We start from the raw sequence: 19,102 nt of genomic DNA, 5'->3' as shown, positions 1-19,102 counted from the left end.
GTGAGAGGCTGGTGGGCCAGGAGGCCATGGGGAGGGGGCTGGAGGGGGTTTGAGCAACAGCAGGTGAGGTGAGGAACAGGTGTGCCAGCAGGGAAGTGGAGAGAGAAAGAGGATGAGGGGCTGTGGTCAGATGTGGGTGTTAAGAGTTTTTCAGCAGGAAGCATGAGTGCCAGGGGAGGGCGAGATTCCAGGGAGGCCTGTGCTGAGACCCAGCTGGTTATGGTGGAGGGGTGGCTATCGGAACCACGACTGCCGACTGGTTCGAGGAGGGCTGTGAGCCAGGGCCACTGGGAGAGGTGATGGGGTCTCCCAGAACTCATGCTCTGTTCATTCAGCACACTTTCATGGAGGTTACTCCAGTGAGGCCAGGCACGGTGTTAGCTAATGGCTCGAGAGCATGGACTTAGGGAGGCTAGACATTGTATGGGACTCAGAGAAAGGATATGTGAGGGCTCCCAACCTCGAGAAGCTTGTGGGCACACTGGAGAGAATGGATGAGGACACGACCAGCTCAAAGGGCTAGGCACGGAGTCATGGGCCAGAATGTGTGATGTGGACTATCAGGGCTGGGCAGCCAGCCAAGGGGAGGCCAAGACACCACAATAATCATGAAGACTGTGAGAGGAATAGAACGTGAGCTAGATCTTCAAAGCAGGGGTAGAATGGAAAAGGCAGTCTAGCTGGGAGAGGCAGCAGAGGCAAGGACATGGAGGGGAACTAAATCCTCATGGTCTATTTGATGGAGAGATTGGCCCACGTCACATCAAGCTGAACAGGTGGCAAAAGATTGAAGTCAGGGGCCTTAAGATGAAGTGATATGGGAATAGGGAGCCATTGTAGGTTCTTGAGCAGGAAGGTTCTGAAAAGCATGATGAGCACTGCTTCGGGGTAATGAGTCTAGGAAGGTAAAAGTGACATCTGAGGGTGACATCCTGGGGAAAGACCTGGGTAGCTTGGGGCTGGGCATAGAAGCTCACACTTCTTGGTGCATTTTTGCTTACTATTCAAATTTTGTACTTTGTGTGTTTCCTACATACTACATAATAATTTTTTAAATTTAAAGAGCCCATGTGGCTCAAGGGGAAGTTCCCTAAACTCTCTTTTTAAAGAGTTACATGTATAGTGGAGGAGTAAGGGTTGGAAGAGAAGTGGGGGAGGGGACAAGCAGAACCAGGAGCAAAAGCTAAATTGTCACATCTCTGTGAGGACAGTGTCTAAAAGAGGTAGCCCCAGTTAGCAAATATCCAAGGACAGCCAAGTAGATCTCAGCTCTCTGAGGGAAAATGGACATGGTATTGTACCTCTTACCCAGACAGCTCAATGTCGGCAATTTCCAGGAGTGCTGGTAGTCTCTGTTTTCGTGTAAATGCCTGGAAAACAGGTCACAAAGTCAACCAAGTTACAAAGGGAGCAGAGAGCCCCGTTCTCTGGGAAGACAGATTCGCAGTCTGCGGGGCCATGTCTGTACCTGCTAGGTGAGCTGGAGAGGCAGGCCTGATTCCTTGGCAGTCATTGTGACAGGTGTGGGCGTGGGTGAGGAGAGCCCCAGGGGCAGGAGGCTGGAAGCAACCAGGCATCTACCCCTGCACCCACTGTGCTGCTCTAAGGAGCCCTGAGCCTGCCCAGACATGTTGACAGAGCACCTCTCACTTCATCCCCCTCAAAAAATTCACAGCACCCATTTCCATGTTCTGTGAGATTCCTATCAAGGAAGACTTGTAACCAGAGATCATAAAGGGTAAGCACTAGAGTCTTTATGATCTCTGGTCACCAGTGGAGTATAGGCAATTTGGGAACTCTAGGTTCTGAAGGCTCAGCTGTGTTCTTTGGAAATTTCCATGACACCCAAAGCCATTGTAGGTTCTTGAGCAGGAAGGTTCTTAAAAGCTAAATTGGACCAAAGGTTCTGAAAAGCTAAATTGAACCAAAGCTAAATTCAACCAAAGACTGAGTTGGTTGGAGGAGATGGGGCTTAGGATGAGTGCTTAGCGCTGAAGGTAGTACTTCCTGTAGACTTCTAGCCACCATCCCAGGAGGCCCTAAGACTGGTTTCCCTCCATCTCCACTCCCCAGAGCCCTTGGTTTAGTTTGTTTTTTTGTTTTGTTTTTTTTTTATTTATTCATGAGAGACGCAGACAGAGAGGTAGAGACACAGGCAGAGGGAGAAGCAGGCTCCCATGTGGGACTAGATCCCAGGACTCTGGGATCATGCCCTGAGCGGAAGGCAGACACTCAACCACTGAGCCATCCAGGCCTTCTGAACCCTTGGTTTTGATGGGTTTATGGTAAAAGGGCTACTCACATTACGGTAGGAGGGTAACTACTCTTGGTCTGCATCTTACGAGTTACTAACATGAGACCTTTTTTTTTTTTTTTTTTTATAGCTCCAGCTGACCGGTACTACAAGATGAAATGTATAGTTACTAAGTTATTTAAATAACGGAATGGAAAGCCATCTGATTAACCATTCAAGTATTACATCATCTTCAAGGGAATTTTGGAAATTTAATCTGAAGTGGTCCCTCATCAGAATATTCTGTTTTGGAAGCAATATCACCCAACAGCCAGCATCAGTATCTATTCTATGCCTCTTACAGTCTATGACTAGATACTATAAGTGACTTTTATCTTGAAATTTTTTACTACAAATTTTATATTGCATATAAAGTTGTAAATATATGTAACTTGGTGTAAATATGTACATAAGCAGTAGGTAGTTTGGCATTTTCTTTTCCTCTTAGGTCAGAAAAATATGATCACATACCTCAGAAGGTAAAGGCTTTTTCCTAAAATCTGTCTTCCACTTCCCTTTTGTTTTAGAGGGAAAAGGTTCATTGCAGAATTGGCAGTGGAGTGAGAGAGGAGATGGGCAAGATACTTGCCATGTGCTGGGTCCATGGCTTTTGACTGAAGGCAAGAACACATGGGTCTCTGGTTTATTTTGCTGAGACCAGACCACCACCATCTAAACATGAGGAGGCTAGTCTCATTAAGATCTCCCAACTCACTCAGTATCTGGTGTTAGTTGTCACATGGGCAGGGAGACAGCAGAGAACTCTTAAAAACTGCGAAATCCCATATAAATACAGAACAGCAGACTTGAATGAGGAAGTGGATGGCCCTGGCTGGCCCTCGGGTAGCCGTCGTATGTGCCAACATGCTAGGCCTTAAGCTCCTGAACTCACACCACCCCTGGAACTCCTGTCACATAAGAGTCTTCTGCCTAAAAGAGGAAACATCGCTTTTTTACACTAAGGCAAAGTGCATTGAAAGGAGCCCCATGGAACAGCTCTATCTGGGTCCCCTACAACTTTCAGCAAGAATGAGGTGGGGACCTGGGAGCCCTGAGTACTCCTGGGAGGACCCCTACTTCTCTGTAGTTCTCCCACCTCTGGCCAGCAAAGCTTCCAATCAAAGTTTGTATCGGGCTGATCTTGTGAAACCCTTCATTCCAGGCCCTGTGGGGACTCCCAGCACATCCTTTACCTTCCAGTATATAGGCTTCATCGCTATATGCTCTGAAAGGCCCTTTTCAGCCCCTCCAGCAACAGCAAAATTCCTTGTGTTCTCTGCTATGCATGTTCCCTTCACCTTTCTGTACTCACTGAAACCTGACCTCCCCAGGGGTGCTGCTTCCTGAGGCCCTGTCTAGGGCCCGCAGCTTTCTCTCCTGTACCCCTGGGACACTGGGCAAGAGTGCGGGCCAGTGCCCTGCTGGCTTCTGCCTGCTTCGAGTCCATGCCTCCATCCTTATTTCCAATGGGCAAACCAACCGATCACCAGCATCAAATGTCCCCCTTTTCTTGATTTTTTTATTACTCCTTAGCCTGTGGAGATTTTAGCACTAGGTCCAGAACACTCTTTCCTAATACTCCAGCCTTCAGAAACTGAGTGTGCTTTCAGAACCTCCAAACCAGGGCCTGGGCATGGCCTGCCGCAAGCACCTTGTCCTCCTCCCTTCCCAGCAGCCACCGCCCTGGTCTTGCCCCTGACCTTCCACCACCAATGCCCGCAGCCCCTCACAGTCTCCATTACAAGCATCCCGCTCCACTCTGTCTTGTGTGTCTCTTTGTGAGGGCCCCACTCCACAGACCCTGCAGCCCCACCAGGTCCTGCAAGCCAGTGACCCCACTGCCTCTCACCGGCCCACAGACACTGGGACTTCTCATTTCCCGAACCAAGCGGGGTCTCCCTGTTCATCATGAGAGGGACTCTGCTACCTTCACTCTTACCCTCCTGCTTATCCTCACTTGGCCAGATCCCAACCGTGGGTAGAGTCACCTCTGCTGGTTCCCTCCTCATACCTGAGCTGCTGCACAGGCAGGACAGCACAGGGCTGAGGAGTGTCATCTTAGGGACCACAGACCCCCGAGGGGTTCCCAGTGGCTCCCAGTTGGCCTTATTGCATCACCCTGGCCTGCTCACTGTCTCCTCATCTCCCTTCCTAGACTTGCAGCCCTAGGTCCTCGTGCTTGGCTACTCACCTCGCCTCTTCTGTCACCGAAAACAAAAGCATCTAGAAGAACCTCCCACCACATGTCCACACACCCAGCAGCATTGCCAACCATGTTCTTTGCCTCCCCTCTCGTGACTGAGCATGAACCTTCCATGTTCCTCCCAAAACCAGTGTCTCCCCTTGTCTTAGTCTGCTGGGGCCTCCGTGACAAACTACCATAGACGGGGTGACCTAAAAGGCAGTAACTTCTTTTCTCACAGTCCTAGAGGCTGGAAAGTCCAAGATCAAGGTGCTGGCTGCTTCGGCTCCTGGTGAGGGCTCTCTTCCCAGCTTGCAGGTGGCTGCCTTCTCACCGTGTCCTCACAGCTGGGAGAAGAGTCCTGGTGTCTCCTCTTCTTCTCAGGGCAGCAGCTCTATCAGAGCAGGTTTCTACCCCTATGACCTCATTGAACCTCTGTCACCTCCTCCCAGGTCCTTTCTCCAAATAGAGTCACACTGGGGTTAGGGTCTCAACATATGAGTCTTAGGACAAAATTTCTGCCTATAACACTGCTCATGCGCAGGACCCCCTGCCCTCATCTACTTCAGGACATCACCCTCCTTGTCCACCTCTCTCCTGCATCATCAGCATTGACCTTTCTGCTACCTCATACAAACATACTGTCATTTCTCATATCTTCAAAAAACCAAAATATTCTTGAATCACTTCCCTGCCTAGCTCTTGTCTCAGTTTTCTACTGTCTTTAACAGAAAAGTTTCTCAAAAGAAATGATCTGTACTTTTTTTTCTTAGTCCTCTCTTATTCTTTCTTGAACCTGCCTCCATCAGGCTCTCTCTCTCTCTCTCACTCACACACACACACACCACTGCTTGCAAGATTACCAGTGATACTACACACACACACACACACACACACACACACACACACACTGTGGTATCTGGTGGATAGTTCTCTAGCCTCTTCTTGCCCTGCTTGTAAGCAGCATTTGACTCAGTGGAACACCTACTACATACTGAGCACTTTGTAGGCACTAGGTTCTATGGGGTATGTGGGAGGCAAACAGATTTATGGATGCTTCTGTTGAGTGCACTCAGTCCTAAAATGGAAATATATACAAAGAACTAAGGATTATAACCATATGACCCAACTATTCTACTCCTTGCTATGTACTCAAGAGAAATGAAAACATTCCACACAAAAACTTGCATGTGAATGTTCACAGTTCATGATTCACAAAATCTATATGTCCATCAACTGATGAAAAGATAAATGTGGCACATCCATACGATGGGATAGTTGTCAGTATAAAAAGTATTGACGGTCTGAGGGTGCCTGGGTGGCTCAATTGGTTAAGTGTCTGACTCTTGATTTCAGCTCAGGTCTTGAACTCAGGTGGTGAGTTCAAACACCACGTTGGGCTCCCTGCTGGGTATGGAGCCTACTTAAAAAAAAAAAGTAATGAGGTCTGGTATGTGCTATAATATGGGTGAGTCTTGGAAACATGCTCGGTGAAAGAGGCCAATCCAAAGAGACCACCTGCTATTTAATTTCCTCCATACAAAATGTCCAGAAGAGGCACATCTATAGAGCCAAAAAGTAGATTCTTGCTGGCCTAGGGTTGGGAGAAGGATATTGGGTTAGGGGAAGGAGTGACTGCTGATGAGCATCTGGTTTCTTTTTCGGGGGATGAAAATGTCCTAATATTGTACTAATTGTGTAACTGTGAATAGACTAAAGCCATCAAATTGCACACTTCAAATGAGTAGCTTGTGCTGTGTGTGAATTATGTCCTAATAAAACTGTTATTGTAACAAAAAGAACTAAGCAATTAGAGGAGGGCCGGCCCTGGGAAAGGCGGCAGGCAGGGGGTTCCTCTCCCTGAAGCCGGGCTTCCTCATCAGCTGCCTCAGCCCTGGCTCCACACTGGAGGCTGATGGATGACACAGTTGACTTCCCTGCCCTCAGCCCTCAGCACTCCGACTCCATCTTCCCCATTCCGCCTGGGACTGAGAGTTACCGGAGATCAAAGCAACTTTCTATTTGGAAGGCAGAGCAAAAAACAATAATCAAGTCTCGAACACCAGCCAGTGAGTCTAGGAAAGTGTCACGAGCCAGAGTTCAGCGTGGACATTTGAGCCAGGTCATCCCACCATGTGTCTCCTCTGGGCCACCCTCAGCCATGCTCTGTCCAGCATAGACAGCCCCTGCTCATTCGTCTTCTGCACTCCCCTTCCCTGCCCTGCTCCTCCTGGGGTGCCCTCCTGCAGAACCCGGGGAACCTCCCTCCCACCCTCAGCCCTGGACTATACCCCCTACCCCCTGCCCTTGGCCTGGTCTCTGCGTGTAGCCTTGCCCACTTCTCTGGTGCTCCTCCCTGGCCCTCGGGCCCCCCAGCAGCCCTCCCCGAGGGGAGGGCTGGCGCTCTTGCGCTCCCAGATTTGTGCATCAGGAGACCCACTTGTATAAGGTCGTACAAGGTCAGATGGTCACAAGTGGAAGAATCAGGACTCCAAATGAGGCAGCGTAGCCCCAGAGGGCTCTTCACCACCAGGCTATATGTGAGAAGATAGAGGAGTGGGGTCCTTCTTCCACATATAGTGGAGAGACCTCTGACCAGTGAACATTCCCATGCAAGTTTTTGTGTGGAAATGTTTTTATTTCTCTTGGGTACATGCCAAGGTTTTATGCCTCCCCCCACAGTTAAGGGATCAGATGTGTCCACCAGCCAAAGCAAGCACAGCCCCGGCCACCAGGCCACTTACTGAGAGGCCTAGCAGGAGCCCAGCACCCTGCCAGGGCCTGTGTGGTCAGAGGGGGGGCGTAGCCAGGGACAACGGAAGTGGGAGCAAAGTGAGCAAAGGCGTGGGTTCCCTGGGCAGCCTGTGCTCATATCTGACGTCTGGAGAGTAAGAGTCCTTCCTCTGTCTGAAGGCTCTTCCTCTTCTCCATCTCTTTTTTTTCTTCAAGATTTATTTTTCAAGAGTGTTTCCCGCAAAAAGAAAACTATTGATTGCAGTGGCAGGCCTATGATCAGGGAAATACAGTGAAAGCCTCCATGAGATCCCACCTCACACTGGGTAGCATGGCTAAAGGGAACAAGTCAGGAAACAACAGGTGTTGGTGAGGATGTGGAGAAGTGGAGGGGGCTCTTGCACTGCTGATGGGAATGCAGCTGCTCTAGAAAACAGTGTGGAAGTTCCTCAAAAAGCTAAAAATAGAGCTATCCTATGACCCAGCAATTGCACTACTAGGTATTTACCCCAAAGGATATAAATATAGTGATTCAAAGGGGCACCTGCACCCCAATGTGTATAGCAGCAATGTCCCCAGTAGCCAAACTATGGAAAGAGCCCAGATGTCCATGAAAATGTATATATAATCGATATATTCATCTTGTTATAATGCAATGACATGGATGAAAATAAGAGGGTATAATGCTAAGTGAAATAAGTCAGTCAGAGAAAGACAAATACCATATGATATCACTCACATATGGAATTTACAAAACACAACAGAAGAACATAAGGGAAGGGAAGGAAAAATAAAATAAGATGAAAATTGACAGGGAGGCAAGCCATAAGAGACGTTGAACTCTCAGGAACAAACTGAGGGTCGCTGGAGGAGAGGTGCATGGGGGATGGGGTAACTGGGTGATGGGCATTAAGAAGAGCATTTGATGTGATGAGCACTGGGTGCTGTATACAACCGATGAATCACTAAATTCTACCCTTGAAACTAATAAGACACTATAGGTTAACTAAATTGAATTAAAATAAAGCACTTTTTAAAGAGGAAAACAAAACAAAATAAAAAGTAGTAGACCCACGTGTGTTGATTTGGGAATCATTGAAAAGCACCCCAATCAAGGCCTCCTCCCTCACCAGCCTCCTGAAATCCCCTCACTCGCTCCTTCCGGTACAAGCAGTTCAAGCTAGAGGCCTGTTTAAAGATGACTCATGAAACCACCTCATCAGCACACCTCTCCTGGCCAATCCACTTGAAGACTTGAGTGAAAGAAAAAAATGTGTGCCCTTGTATACACATCTGTATGTATTTCCCTAATGAGCAAGAGGTTTCTAGAACATTATAGTAACAAAAAAAAAAAAAAAAAAGAAAGAAGAAAGAAAGAAAGAAAGAAAGAAAGAGAAAGAAAGAAAGAAAGAAAGAAGAAAGAAAGAAAAGAAAGAAAGAAAAGAAAGAAAGAAAGAAAGAAAGAAAGAAAGAAAGAAAGAAAAGTAGATATATTAAAACTCAACAGTATTTTAAGTTTAAATATTTTATTTATACTCCAAAATAGTACTTTCCTGGCTTTAATGACAAACTCATCAGTAAGAATTTCAAAGTCTACTTCTTTGTTTATCTTATTCTCAGTGGATAACATTGCCATGCTTAAGAATTTCTCTTGACCAGGTGGGCCGATGATGGCCACTGAGGCCTGCCCTAGGGGCTGGCTGTACCCACCCCTACCACCCCCATGCTATGCAACCCTGCTTAGGCCTTGGAGACCAACACCCTTGACCAGCCTGGCCCAAGCACCCAGGTTATCTCACCCCCAGGAATTAAAAACATTATCACCCCTGTTGTTCCCCAGAAAAAGAAAAAAAAAAAAAGAATCTCTCTTAACCAGGTGATGCTCTTAACTTCCAACTGACTTTAGCTCATTGCAAAGCCTTTCAGATCCTGTGTTTAAAGTGTTGAGCTTTCGTTCTTCACATATTTTTTTGCATGAATTTTTATTCTTTGCATGAATTTGTTGCACTAAATGTCATTTATTTTGATTCCTGAGTTCTTTCAGCACCCCCTGAAATGTTGCACCCTTGCTGAGGACCTCACCCTCGTCCCAGCCCAGCTGAGACTCCTCTGATAGCAGAAGTATCATAGGAGGAGAAGAAAGAAAACCAACTCATTCATTCAACAATGAAGTCATGCATTCATCCAGCCAGCCAGCCAGACAATATGTTAACTGAGTACCTACTATGTGCCAGGCACTGTTCTGGAAACTTGAGATATAACAGTGAACAAGACAGATTCTAGTGGAAAGACAGACGTGAAATGGGATAAATAAATGAAATACAGTATTAAAGGCTAAGAGAAGCATAAAATAGGAAACTGGCGGCAGGGGTGGGTGAGGTGGCAGGAGGTGTCAGAAGGGGTAAGGTAGAGCTCTATGAGAGTGAGGGCCCATTGTGTCCACAGAGTAGGAAAGAGTCTGCCCATAGGATGTTCTGTGTTCCCTTTAAGGTGTTAATTTTTTTTTTTTAATTTGGATGTCTTTAGATGTACATCGCTCTCTGTTCCACCATTGGCTCTATGCTTCCCTCTTGTCTTGCACTCATTTGTTTCCTGGCTCTGTGCCCCAAGCCATGTAGAAAACTGTGGGCCTTAGAGGCAACAGAGAGAGCCACAGGACAGATGGGGCAAAGGACAGCCAGACCCCACCTGTGTGGCTGAGAAATCAGGGGCGAGTACCCTCTACCCTCACGTCCTTTATAGCGCGAAGTCACAGTCGCTGATGTCACAGTGGGGGCATCCCCTGAGAAGCGCTGAGGTTTAAGTTTTCCACCAACAGAGAGAAATAAGAGCTGAGTCAGAAATAAGTGCAGTTATGGACACTAGGGAATGTTACATTTCTTTCATGTTTTAGTTCATGGACTAAGAATCACGTCCACAAGAATAGTGTCTATTGAACCTCTTCCATGTTCCAGACACCTTCGGACTCCTAAGCTCTCTGCAATCCTCACCATAGCTGCTCAAGCTAAGTGTGATTTTTCCCACTCTCGTTCTCCATTTCCCAGGTGACAGGCCGATGCTCAGAGAGATGAAGTGATTGGCCCAAAGACGAGCAGTGAGCTCTTGGTGGAAGTACCCAGCTCCTGTCCATCTGCTCCAAGAGTAAGTTCTTTGCTGTAAACCTTGCTGCCTATTGAAGAAATGGAATGCCTCCCCCATCCTGTTGCTGTAGGTGTGCACAATGAAATTGGCCTGGATGGTTCTCTCTCTCTCTCTCTCTCTCTCTCTCTCTCTCTCTCTCTCTCTCGTAAATACCTCTAGGAATACCCATCTCATTTGAGCCTCAGGGAAACTCTGTGAGTGACACAGTGTCACCCCATTTTGCAGACAGGGAATAGGTGTGGTGACATAAAATGATGAAATGTCCAAAGTTAGCTAGCAAGTTAGGAGATGTGAAGCTGAGCCAGAGTCCCGTCCCAGCGCGGCATCACCCATCTCAAGACAGGATTGCAAGCTTGTGGGCCACCCACCCGGGTCAAGCCACTTACCCCAGACTTCTTGCCATATCTACAAAATGCTACATAACATATAGTAAAAGGGCTGGCATCCTCCATGTCTGCTGACCCTCACACTCACTCACCACGCCAGATATTTCAGTCACAGAATCACTGATTGATCATAGAGCTGGATGTGACCCAGCGGGGCAGCTCCCCACTCACCAGTTCAAAGCACGTAAGGGTTTTCGGTGGAATTCTGCTGCTTGTGACCGACTCACCAGGCCAAGTGACCCCGTGCATTCTCTCCGTGAAACACCTGCTCCCTTTCCCCTCCGCAGGAATACTGACTGCACAAAACAGAGGGTGCTCGTGGCTTCCAGGATGCCACACGCTATATATCTGCCTGTTGAATGAATGTCACCTGCAGTGATATGTGTGTTCCCAACCCTGTTCTGTGCCAATACTGCTTCAAGGAATGTCACATAAACTGGGGGAAGTGTGGGTGTGAAAGAGAGTTGTTGTTTCTGTAAGAACCAACTTGACAGTTTGGAGAGACTTAATAAAGGAGGGATCCTCAAGTAAGGCTATTATTGAATTGGATGTAGGCAAGACAACGGGAAAGATGGGTGGTGAAGCACGGTATCTAAAATGTTCCTGTACTAAACTTGTTTTCAGGTGTCTAAGTTCTCACTCTGCTCTACGGAACCCGAAGTTAGAAATTATAGATGATGCATCAAGGGTGTGATTTTTGTACAGGGGCAAGGGAGGGCAGGGAGGGCAAAAAATAGGCATATTCTCAATGCAAAGACCTTGACTCTGTATCAAACTACTGGTGAAGGAATGTACATTTGTGTTTTGGGTTAACAAAAAATGTTTAAGATATGTTTATGTAATTTAAATTTTCTTCTAATGTATACCCACACACATGCTCTTACATTAGTGGAGAAATGGGATTATGTTACATATATTGTTTTAATTTTGATGCAGTCTTTTTTTCCTTTTTCTTCTCATTGGATCCTTCCTTATTTTCTCCTGTCCACCTCGTACCATATGACTATCCATCCTCCAAACCAGGACGACAGTGAGTTCTGGCTTCTGCTATGTTCCTTCCATGCTCATGCGCATTGGCTCACGTATACAATGCGGGCAGAGGGTGAAGAAAGGTGGCATATTTCTTCTTAAAAGTGGGATAATTTGGGGGCACCTGGGTGGCTCAGATAGTCAAGCATCTGCCTTCAGCTCAGGTCACTATCCCGGGGTCCTGGGATTGAGCCTTGGTCTCCTTCTGCGCACCTCCCCCCCACACCCGCTCCTTCTCTCTCTCTCTCTCTCTCTCTCTCTCAAATAAGTAAATAAAATCTTTTTTAAAAAGTGGGATAATTTTATGCACAATTGCTTGCACCTCACTTTTTCTCACCAATTATTCATGGTAATCCCCATGAATCACCTATTACAGGTCCAACTGTTCTTTTTAATGGCTGCAGAATATTTCCTTGCATGTGCTAATATATTCACCCTCTCCCCCTCTGAAGGGCATTTGCTTTGTTTCTAGGTTTTGTTTTCCACCATAAACAACAATTTATTATAAATCCGTGTGCATCTAGTCATACATTCTGACTCTTGAACAACACAGGGGTTGGGGTGCCGACCCCTACACAGTCCAAAATCCATGTATAATTTTTGACTCCTCAAATTTTACTAGAAGCCTACTGTTGACTGGAAACCTTACTGATAACATAAACAGTCAATTAACAGACACTTTGTATGTTATATGCATTACATGGTGTATTCTTATAATGAAAGAAGCTAGAGGAAAGAAATTGTTATTAAGAAAATCATAAGGAAAATACACTTACAGTGCTGTGCTGTGTTTATTGGACTTACACAGTTCAAACTGTGTTGTTCAAGGGTCAACTCTATTTTTATTTTTTTATTTTTTTCAACTCTATTTTTATATCCGTGGGGTAGACTCCAAGAAGTGGAATGGATATGCTTACTTTTAATTTTAGTAGATATTGCCAGATTGCTTTCCAAAGATTGCCGTGCTACCCAAGAACCACAATTAAAGTAACTTTTCCCACATTCCCACCAGCAAGAGATATCATCAGTCTTAAAATGTGAGTCATTCTGATAGAAGCAGAGTAGCATCTCATCGCTACTTAAATTTACATTCCCTGGCTGCTAGAGCCTGAAATCTTTTTATGTTTTTTGATCATCTGGAATTGCTCTTCTGCGAACTGCCTATTTGCATCCTTTGTAAATATTCCTTCCTTTACAAAAAAATCATTGCTTCAGTTAATTCTGCAGCTAGTCCATCAGCTTCCACTCCCTGTCCCATTAGATAGGACTGGAAATGTTGTAAATATTGATATGTTGCTATGGAAAACCATCTGAAATGAACAGAAGAAATGAAAGCTGCTAAGGGCTAGGAAATAGGTGTGGGAAAAGAGGCTAGAATGCCGTAAAGCAAGAGGAAGGATGAAATAAGAGACTGGGATTCTTGAGAAGGTAGAAATGATGTAGCCACGTGGTGCTCAAATTGGTATATGCGAAAAAACACAATGAAGGAGTCAAAACTCAGAAGGGATATACACATTCACATGCGTGTGCTTGCACACACACACCTGCACGTCGTTCACTGAACCTTTGCCATGTGCCAGCCACCACGCTTAGTGCCTTGCCTTCTGCATCTCCCCCTTTGCTAGAAGGTATACAGCACTATTATTCCCACTATACAGATGGAAAAACAGAGGCGCACAGAAGTCTAGTAACATGGTTACACCTGCATTGCTCATAAAGTGGTAGAACCAGGACTGGGACCCAGGTTGGCCTGCCCCAAGGCCTTAGCTGGGAGATGACTGGCCTGAGAGGTGTGGACAGAGCTGCCACCAAAGGGCTTGGGTCTAGACCAGGGTTCCAAACTGGGCCTAGGAAGGGGTTACAGACCAAGTGAAGACAAATTAGAAATGCTGAAGCCTGGGTTTGGTGGCTTCAGCATTTCCCAATCTGAGTGCCCTCCCGGCAGATTGCTCCACAAGGGCATCACCCACCCCTGCGGTGTGTCTGGGAATCTGGCAAAGGACGAACGGGGTTGGATTCAGCAGACAGAGGTTCAAATCTCCATTCTTGCACTCACAAGGGAAGCACCCTCTTGGCTTCTGTTCTCCTTCTGCACAATGGCAGAGCCCCGCCTGTGCGTGGGAGAGGAGGGCCTGCAGTTGGTGCTGGAAAAATCCTGGATGGATTTCAATTCTCAGCTACCTCCATCCTGCACTTGGGTCCCTCCCATCCTCAGTGAGAGGACAGATGATTTGTAGGAGTCCTGCCAGGATCTGTGCTCTGAGGTCTCTCTGTGGAAACTCCTTGAACCTCGAACCCCAAGAGGTACGCCCTGTGGTTCTTCTTTTACAAATGAGGCATCTGGTGCTTAGAGGGAGTGAGCCATCTACTTGAGGTCTTACCCCTGGAACCCTTGCTTGACATCAAAACATGTGGCATTAAAGGGAGCATGTGATGGGATTCGCTGGGTATTATACCATATGTTGGTAAGTTAAATTTAAATTTAAAAAATACATAAAAAATAAAATTTATAATTCCCTTTCAGGACAAAAAAAAAAAATGTGCCCTTTCTACAACACGCACACTTTATTCAACTCTACAATTACTTTTCTTGCAGACAATAAGAAAATCTCAAGGTACAAAATCCATGCGGATGAGGTAAGTTTCAAACACAATCTCATATCATTCAATGGGTCTGCTGTTAAATCAGCTCTTGGGGGACCCCTGATCACCTCTGTGCTTTCTCTTATCTCGCTCCACCTGTACCCCCAGGCCCAGGTTGGAGAAGCATCAAATCACAAATACATGAAGCATTCAAAGCCATTCCATCCTGCCCTCCCCCCTGGAGGGGAGAGAACGAATTCCTGGATATCAAGTGGCCAAAGTCACCCCGGAGAGGCCTGGGCTCCCGAGCGCCCACCGTGCCCCATCGCGAGCCCCTTCCCTCTGTGGGAAGCACAACACCTCCCCTCCCCTCCCCATGCCCCTTGCTCAGAAGCAACGGTGTCCAAGACACACGGTTAAGGACGGGGGCTGGTCCACTGGGCTGCATGCAGATGCAAACTTCCTCGAGATCTAGGGCAGCTGACTGCTAACAAATGAATGTTTCCATGGAAGACAGAAATCAAAACTCCTTTTGCTAAAAATACTGGGGAGGAAGGAAGGGTGTGGCCTCAGGAAACGGGACAATGCATTGAGCTCTGTGCCTGTGATGGAGATCTCCGCCCAGGCCCTGCTCCCTCGCCACATCGAGGCCAGAACCCTGCCACCCTGCTGCTTTCTGTCCTCCTCCTCCTCCTCCTCCTCCTCCTCCTCCTCCTTCTTCTTCTTCTTTCTTCTTTCTTCTTCTTTCTTTTTCTTCTTCCTCTTCCTCCTCCTCTCTTCTTCCTCCTCTCCTCCTCCTCCTCTTTAAAGATTTTATTTACTTATTTGAAAGAGTGAGAGAGTACAAGTGGGAGGACAGGCTGAGGGACAAGCAGACTCCCTGCCGAGTGAGGAGCCAGATACAGCCTCATCCCAGGACCCTGAGATCATGACCTGAGCTGAAATCAGACACTCAACTGACTGAGTCACCCAGGTGCCCCCCATTCTGCATTTCTATGCACCAGCCAGCTCTTCCCCCTGGGTCCTGGGCTCTCTGCTCTGGGGACCAGCAACTTCCTACTGAGCCTTCCTCCACCGAGTGCTCCCTCCCTCTGGCTTTCTCCTTATTCTTCTTATACTGAATTCTTCTATCTTGTACTTTCATGAAGTCTTGAGTGTTCTCTTCTCTGAGGCTGTGCTGCATCGTGGTACAAGGATTGGCTCAGGGGCCTGACATGTGGGGTTTAAGAACCCATTCTTCCACTGGCTACCTGTGTGATTCTTGGCAGCACTATCTCTGGCCTGTTTCATCCTCTGTAAATGGGGAGAATAGGATGTTTCTGGCAGATCCCGTGTCAGAATACACCAAATAGTGTCCCTAAAGTGTTTTGCCCATTTAAAAAAATATTTTATTTATTTATCCATGAGAGACACAGAGAGAGAGAGAGAGGCAGAGACACAGGCAGAGGGAGAAGCAGGCTCGCTGTGGGGAGCCCAGTGTGGGACTCAATCCCAGGACCCTGGGATCATGACTCGAGCCAAAGGCAGACACTCAACCACTGAGCCCCCCCAGGTGTCCCTGTGTTGCCCATTATAAGGGCACAGTAGATGATCCCTTTTCTCCTAGCATGTTGATTATCCAGGGTCTTATGCTCCTTCTACAACCTGCCTGAGTGCCCCAGGGGTCTGTGTGGGTGGTGCTAAGTCGAAGATGCCTTTCTGTGACTCAGAGGTCTGTCCTGGCACTTGCACATGGCATAGTGACCCTGCACATGGCATAGTGACCCTGCCGCAGCCTGATTCTACTGCACCATCTGTGTCGGGAGCCAGACTGGGCAGGCCTCCAAAGCCATCATCATTTCCAGGGTGTGATCATTCAGCAAAGCCCAAAGAGGCCCGCAGAAGCCCCAGAGGCAAGGACAGAGTGGAAAGGAAATGTGTCGTGGGAACTTGGATCTAACTTTCTGCCGTGTCCTTGGGCAAATCTTTTAGGTTCTCACTTATTCATTTTAGATTCAACTCCAACTCGAGTTAGAAATTCCTCCCTTTTTTTCCTCCTCTGGCCACACTTTTCTTCAACGAATACAAGTTGGACAGGTAGGCACTACGGATATAAAAGTGAATGGGAATAGGTGAAATCCTGCCATGATAGCATCACAGAGCCCGTCATCTGATGAGGGCACAGATGTGGTCATCAAATAAATAAATGCAGAATTCTGCCCCTGAGGAGGGGTTCATGGTGCCAGAGGGTGACCATGACCTAGTCAGAGAGGTCAGGGAGTGCTTTGGGATGAAGCTGTGATTGAATGGAGATTGTAGGATAAGGAGGCGGTCACTGGCCACCAGGGGCTGGAAGAGATTTCCAGGCAGAGGACAAAGTCAGTGGTAAAGACCCAGTAGCCGGAAGGGACAGAGATGTGGGAGGAATCTGAAGAAGGCCAGTGGGGAGGACTGCGGGAGTGCTAAGGATTTGGGCTCCAGTATCCTATGAGCCTTGCGGTGGTTTTCAAAGGAGGGCAGGAGGGCACGGATACTCCACAGGTGGATGTTGGAAGAATGATTGAGTCTATCGGCACCTCATCTCCCCATTCATTTCTCAAATTAACTGAAGAGTCCCTTAGTAAGAGCTTGAAAATTTGGGACATGGGAGACGATGTTTTGAGGGAGGATATCTTGACACACAAAAGGGATGGGAAAATCTGGAAAGTGAGGTGACGTCTCAGAGTGTAGGCCCAGACGCTGCATCACAGTGGGTTCCCTGGGCCCCTGGTGAGGAGCTCAGGGCACTGGGCCGATGGCATCAGGAAGGGGTCAAGACAGGGGTCCTGAGGAAGGAAGGGAGCATATTCCAGTGTCTTTAACACCAAAGACCAAAGATATCTTGGCTACTTCATAATCAGGATCATGGCTAGCCATTCCTGAATATATTACGGGTAGAAAAAGAGAAAAACCTAGTGATTGTTAGGAGCTTTTACCAAGACAGTGGTGCCCCCTAAAACAATAGGAGGAGCCTGTCATCTGAGAAGGAAAAATGTGTATGTCCATAACTGTAATTCAGTTCAAGTGTGTGGCTCATAAAGACCATTTCTGTCCATGCAACCTGACTTTCTACTCTCTCAGGTAATTCAATCCACATCTGCCTGCCCGATCACAGCAGTTCATTGCACGGGGTAGATACTTGCTATCTGAGCACAGGCAGATGGCTTGGGGATGGTGAATCCCAGTTTCTGCATTGTGAGTTGGGAATAATGATACCTCCTTCATTGGGTTGGATGAGAGAACGTATGCACCGGATTCAGGATGGTGTCTGGTCCCGGGGCAGCAGCTACTATTACGGCAATTATTCTCTGTGCGGGATGTAGCTGTGAAGCTTCAACAGGGACCAGGAAGGCAATATAATCAACCATTACCCAAGAGACAATACAGGATGGTGGGCATCGTGTCAAAATGGAGAACCCTTGTCTGTCCGAAGGGGGAAGCAGCTCCTCAGCTTCAACCATTGGCTGCTGCGCAAGAATTCAGAACAAACGTGGTCTGACTTTTCCAGAAATGCTGGAAATCCCAGTTTATGACTTCGGTATTCATTCATTCATTCAAGACAACAACAACAACAACAACCACAACAACCACACAAACAATAACAACAAACAGAACTAACGATATTATGGGGGACACACACACACACACACACACACACACACACACACCCAGGTCCTGGAGCAAAGCTGGATTGAAGGAAGATGAAACAAAGCTTCACAGAGGCCAACTGTTCTCAAGAGTCAGATTTGCCCCAGAGATAAGACTAAAAGTGCAGGCAGGGCCCTGATGCGCTCCTGACATGTTTGGAGAAATGGCAGCATTGTAAAACATGCATACTGTCCCAACTTCCCTCGGGGAGGATTTCGGGGAGGACAGCTCTCATTCACCTGCTGGGACTGGGGCAGTTGCTCAATGACAATACCAGCGTTTTACGCTAGGGCAGAGGAGTGATGTGGGGGTCTAGGGTGGGCGTGGGGGGGGGGCGGGTTCTGGATGGTTCTACGAGGCTGCAATACCACCAATATCCACTGGGGGTCTCTCGCACACAACTGATGGGGTCAGCAGGGCGGCCCTGGCGCTAAGTGGGATGCCAGACGGGCCCAGGCCCCTGTGCAAGGATGGCCCCTGGCAATGTGACTACCTCTTTGTTATTTACAGGACCCAAACTTGGATTTCAAGGGACAGGTCTCCTGCCAGCCAGGCGGCCTGTCAAAGTCCTTCCTGTGTGCAGAAAGCCTCTGGAGATCATCTCTGCACACTGGGTTCTCAGGACAATCCCAAGAGTTTCCCTATAGATCAGCTCGGTGGCTTCCCGTGCCCAATCTCTCTCAGACGCTGGCACCAAGGCACCTGCTGTCTCCTTCCGCATTGGAGCTGAACAAGAAGTATAATTCCAGGTTTAAGAGAGATTGCCCTATTGGGAGTAGCGTAAAATTTGTTCAAAAATCTCAGGCCAAGAGGCTAAAAATCTGGGTTTGGGTTCTGGTGCTGCCATTTATTAGCCATGTGACTGTGGGCGGAGGGAGAAGCAGGCTCCATGCAGGGAACCCGACGTGGGACTCGATCTTGGGTCTCCAGGATTATGCCCCGGGCAGAAGGCAGGCACTAAACCGCTGGGCCACCTGGGCGTCGGGCACTTTATAGAGGTTGGCTGAGCCCTGCTCTTGAGCGAGCGTCTCCGGCGCGTCTTGGCTCAGGAGACAGCAGCTCATCCTCTCTGGGCGTGGGACGACCTGG

At 47.7% G+C, this 19,102-nt stretch overlaps 1 protein-coding gene across 1 annotated transcript in view; it reads left to right on the top strand.

The window, feature by feature from the left end:
* The window catches only part of CD58 (CD58 molecule), a 41,427-nt gene extending 35,211 nt beyond the window's left edge, over nucleotides 1–6,216 (top strand). The window contains exon 6 of the mRNA XM_025453404.3: nucleotides 2,385–6,216. Within this exon, the coding sequence (XP_025309189.1) occupies nucleotides 2,385–2,394 (10 nt within the window). The 3' untranslated portion in view covers nucleotides 2,395–6,216. The remainder of the gene's footprint in view (nucleotides 1–2,384) is intronic.
* Nucleotides 6,217–19,102: the final 12,886 nt, after the last annotated feature.

Source organism: Canis lupus, chromosome 17 (genome assembly GCF_003254725.2).
Source record: "Canis lupus dingo isolate Sandy chromosome 17, ASM325472v2, whole genome shotgun sequence".
NCBI classification, from domain to species: domain Eukaryota; kingdom Metazoa; phylum Chordata; class Mammalia; order Carnivora; family Canidae; genus Canis; species Canis lupus.
Note: the sequence above shows the minus strand (reverse complement) of the source record. Positions and strands in the feature narration are given on the sequence as shown.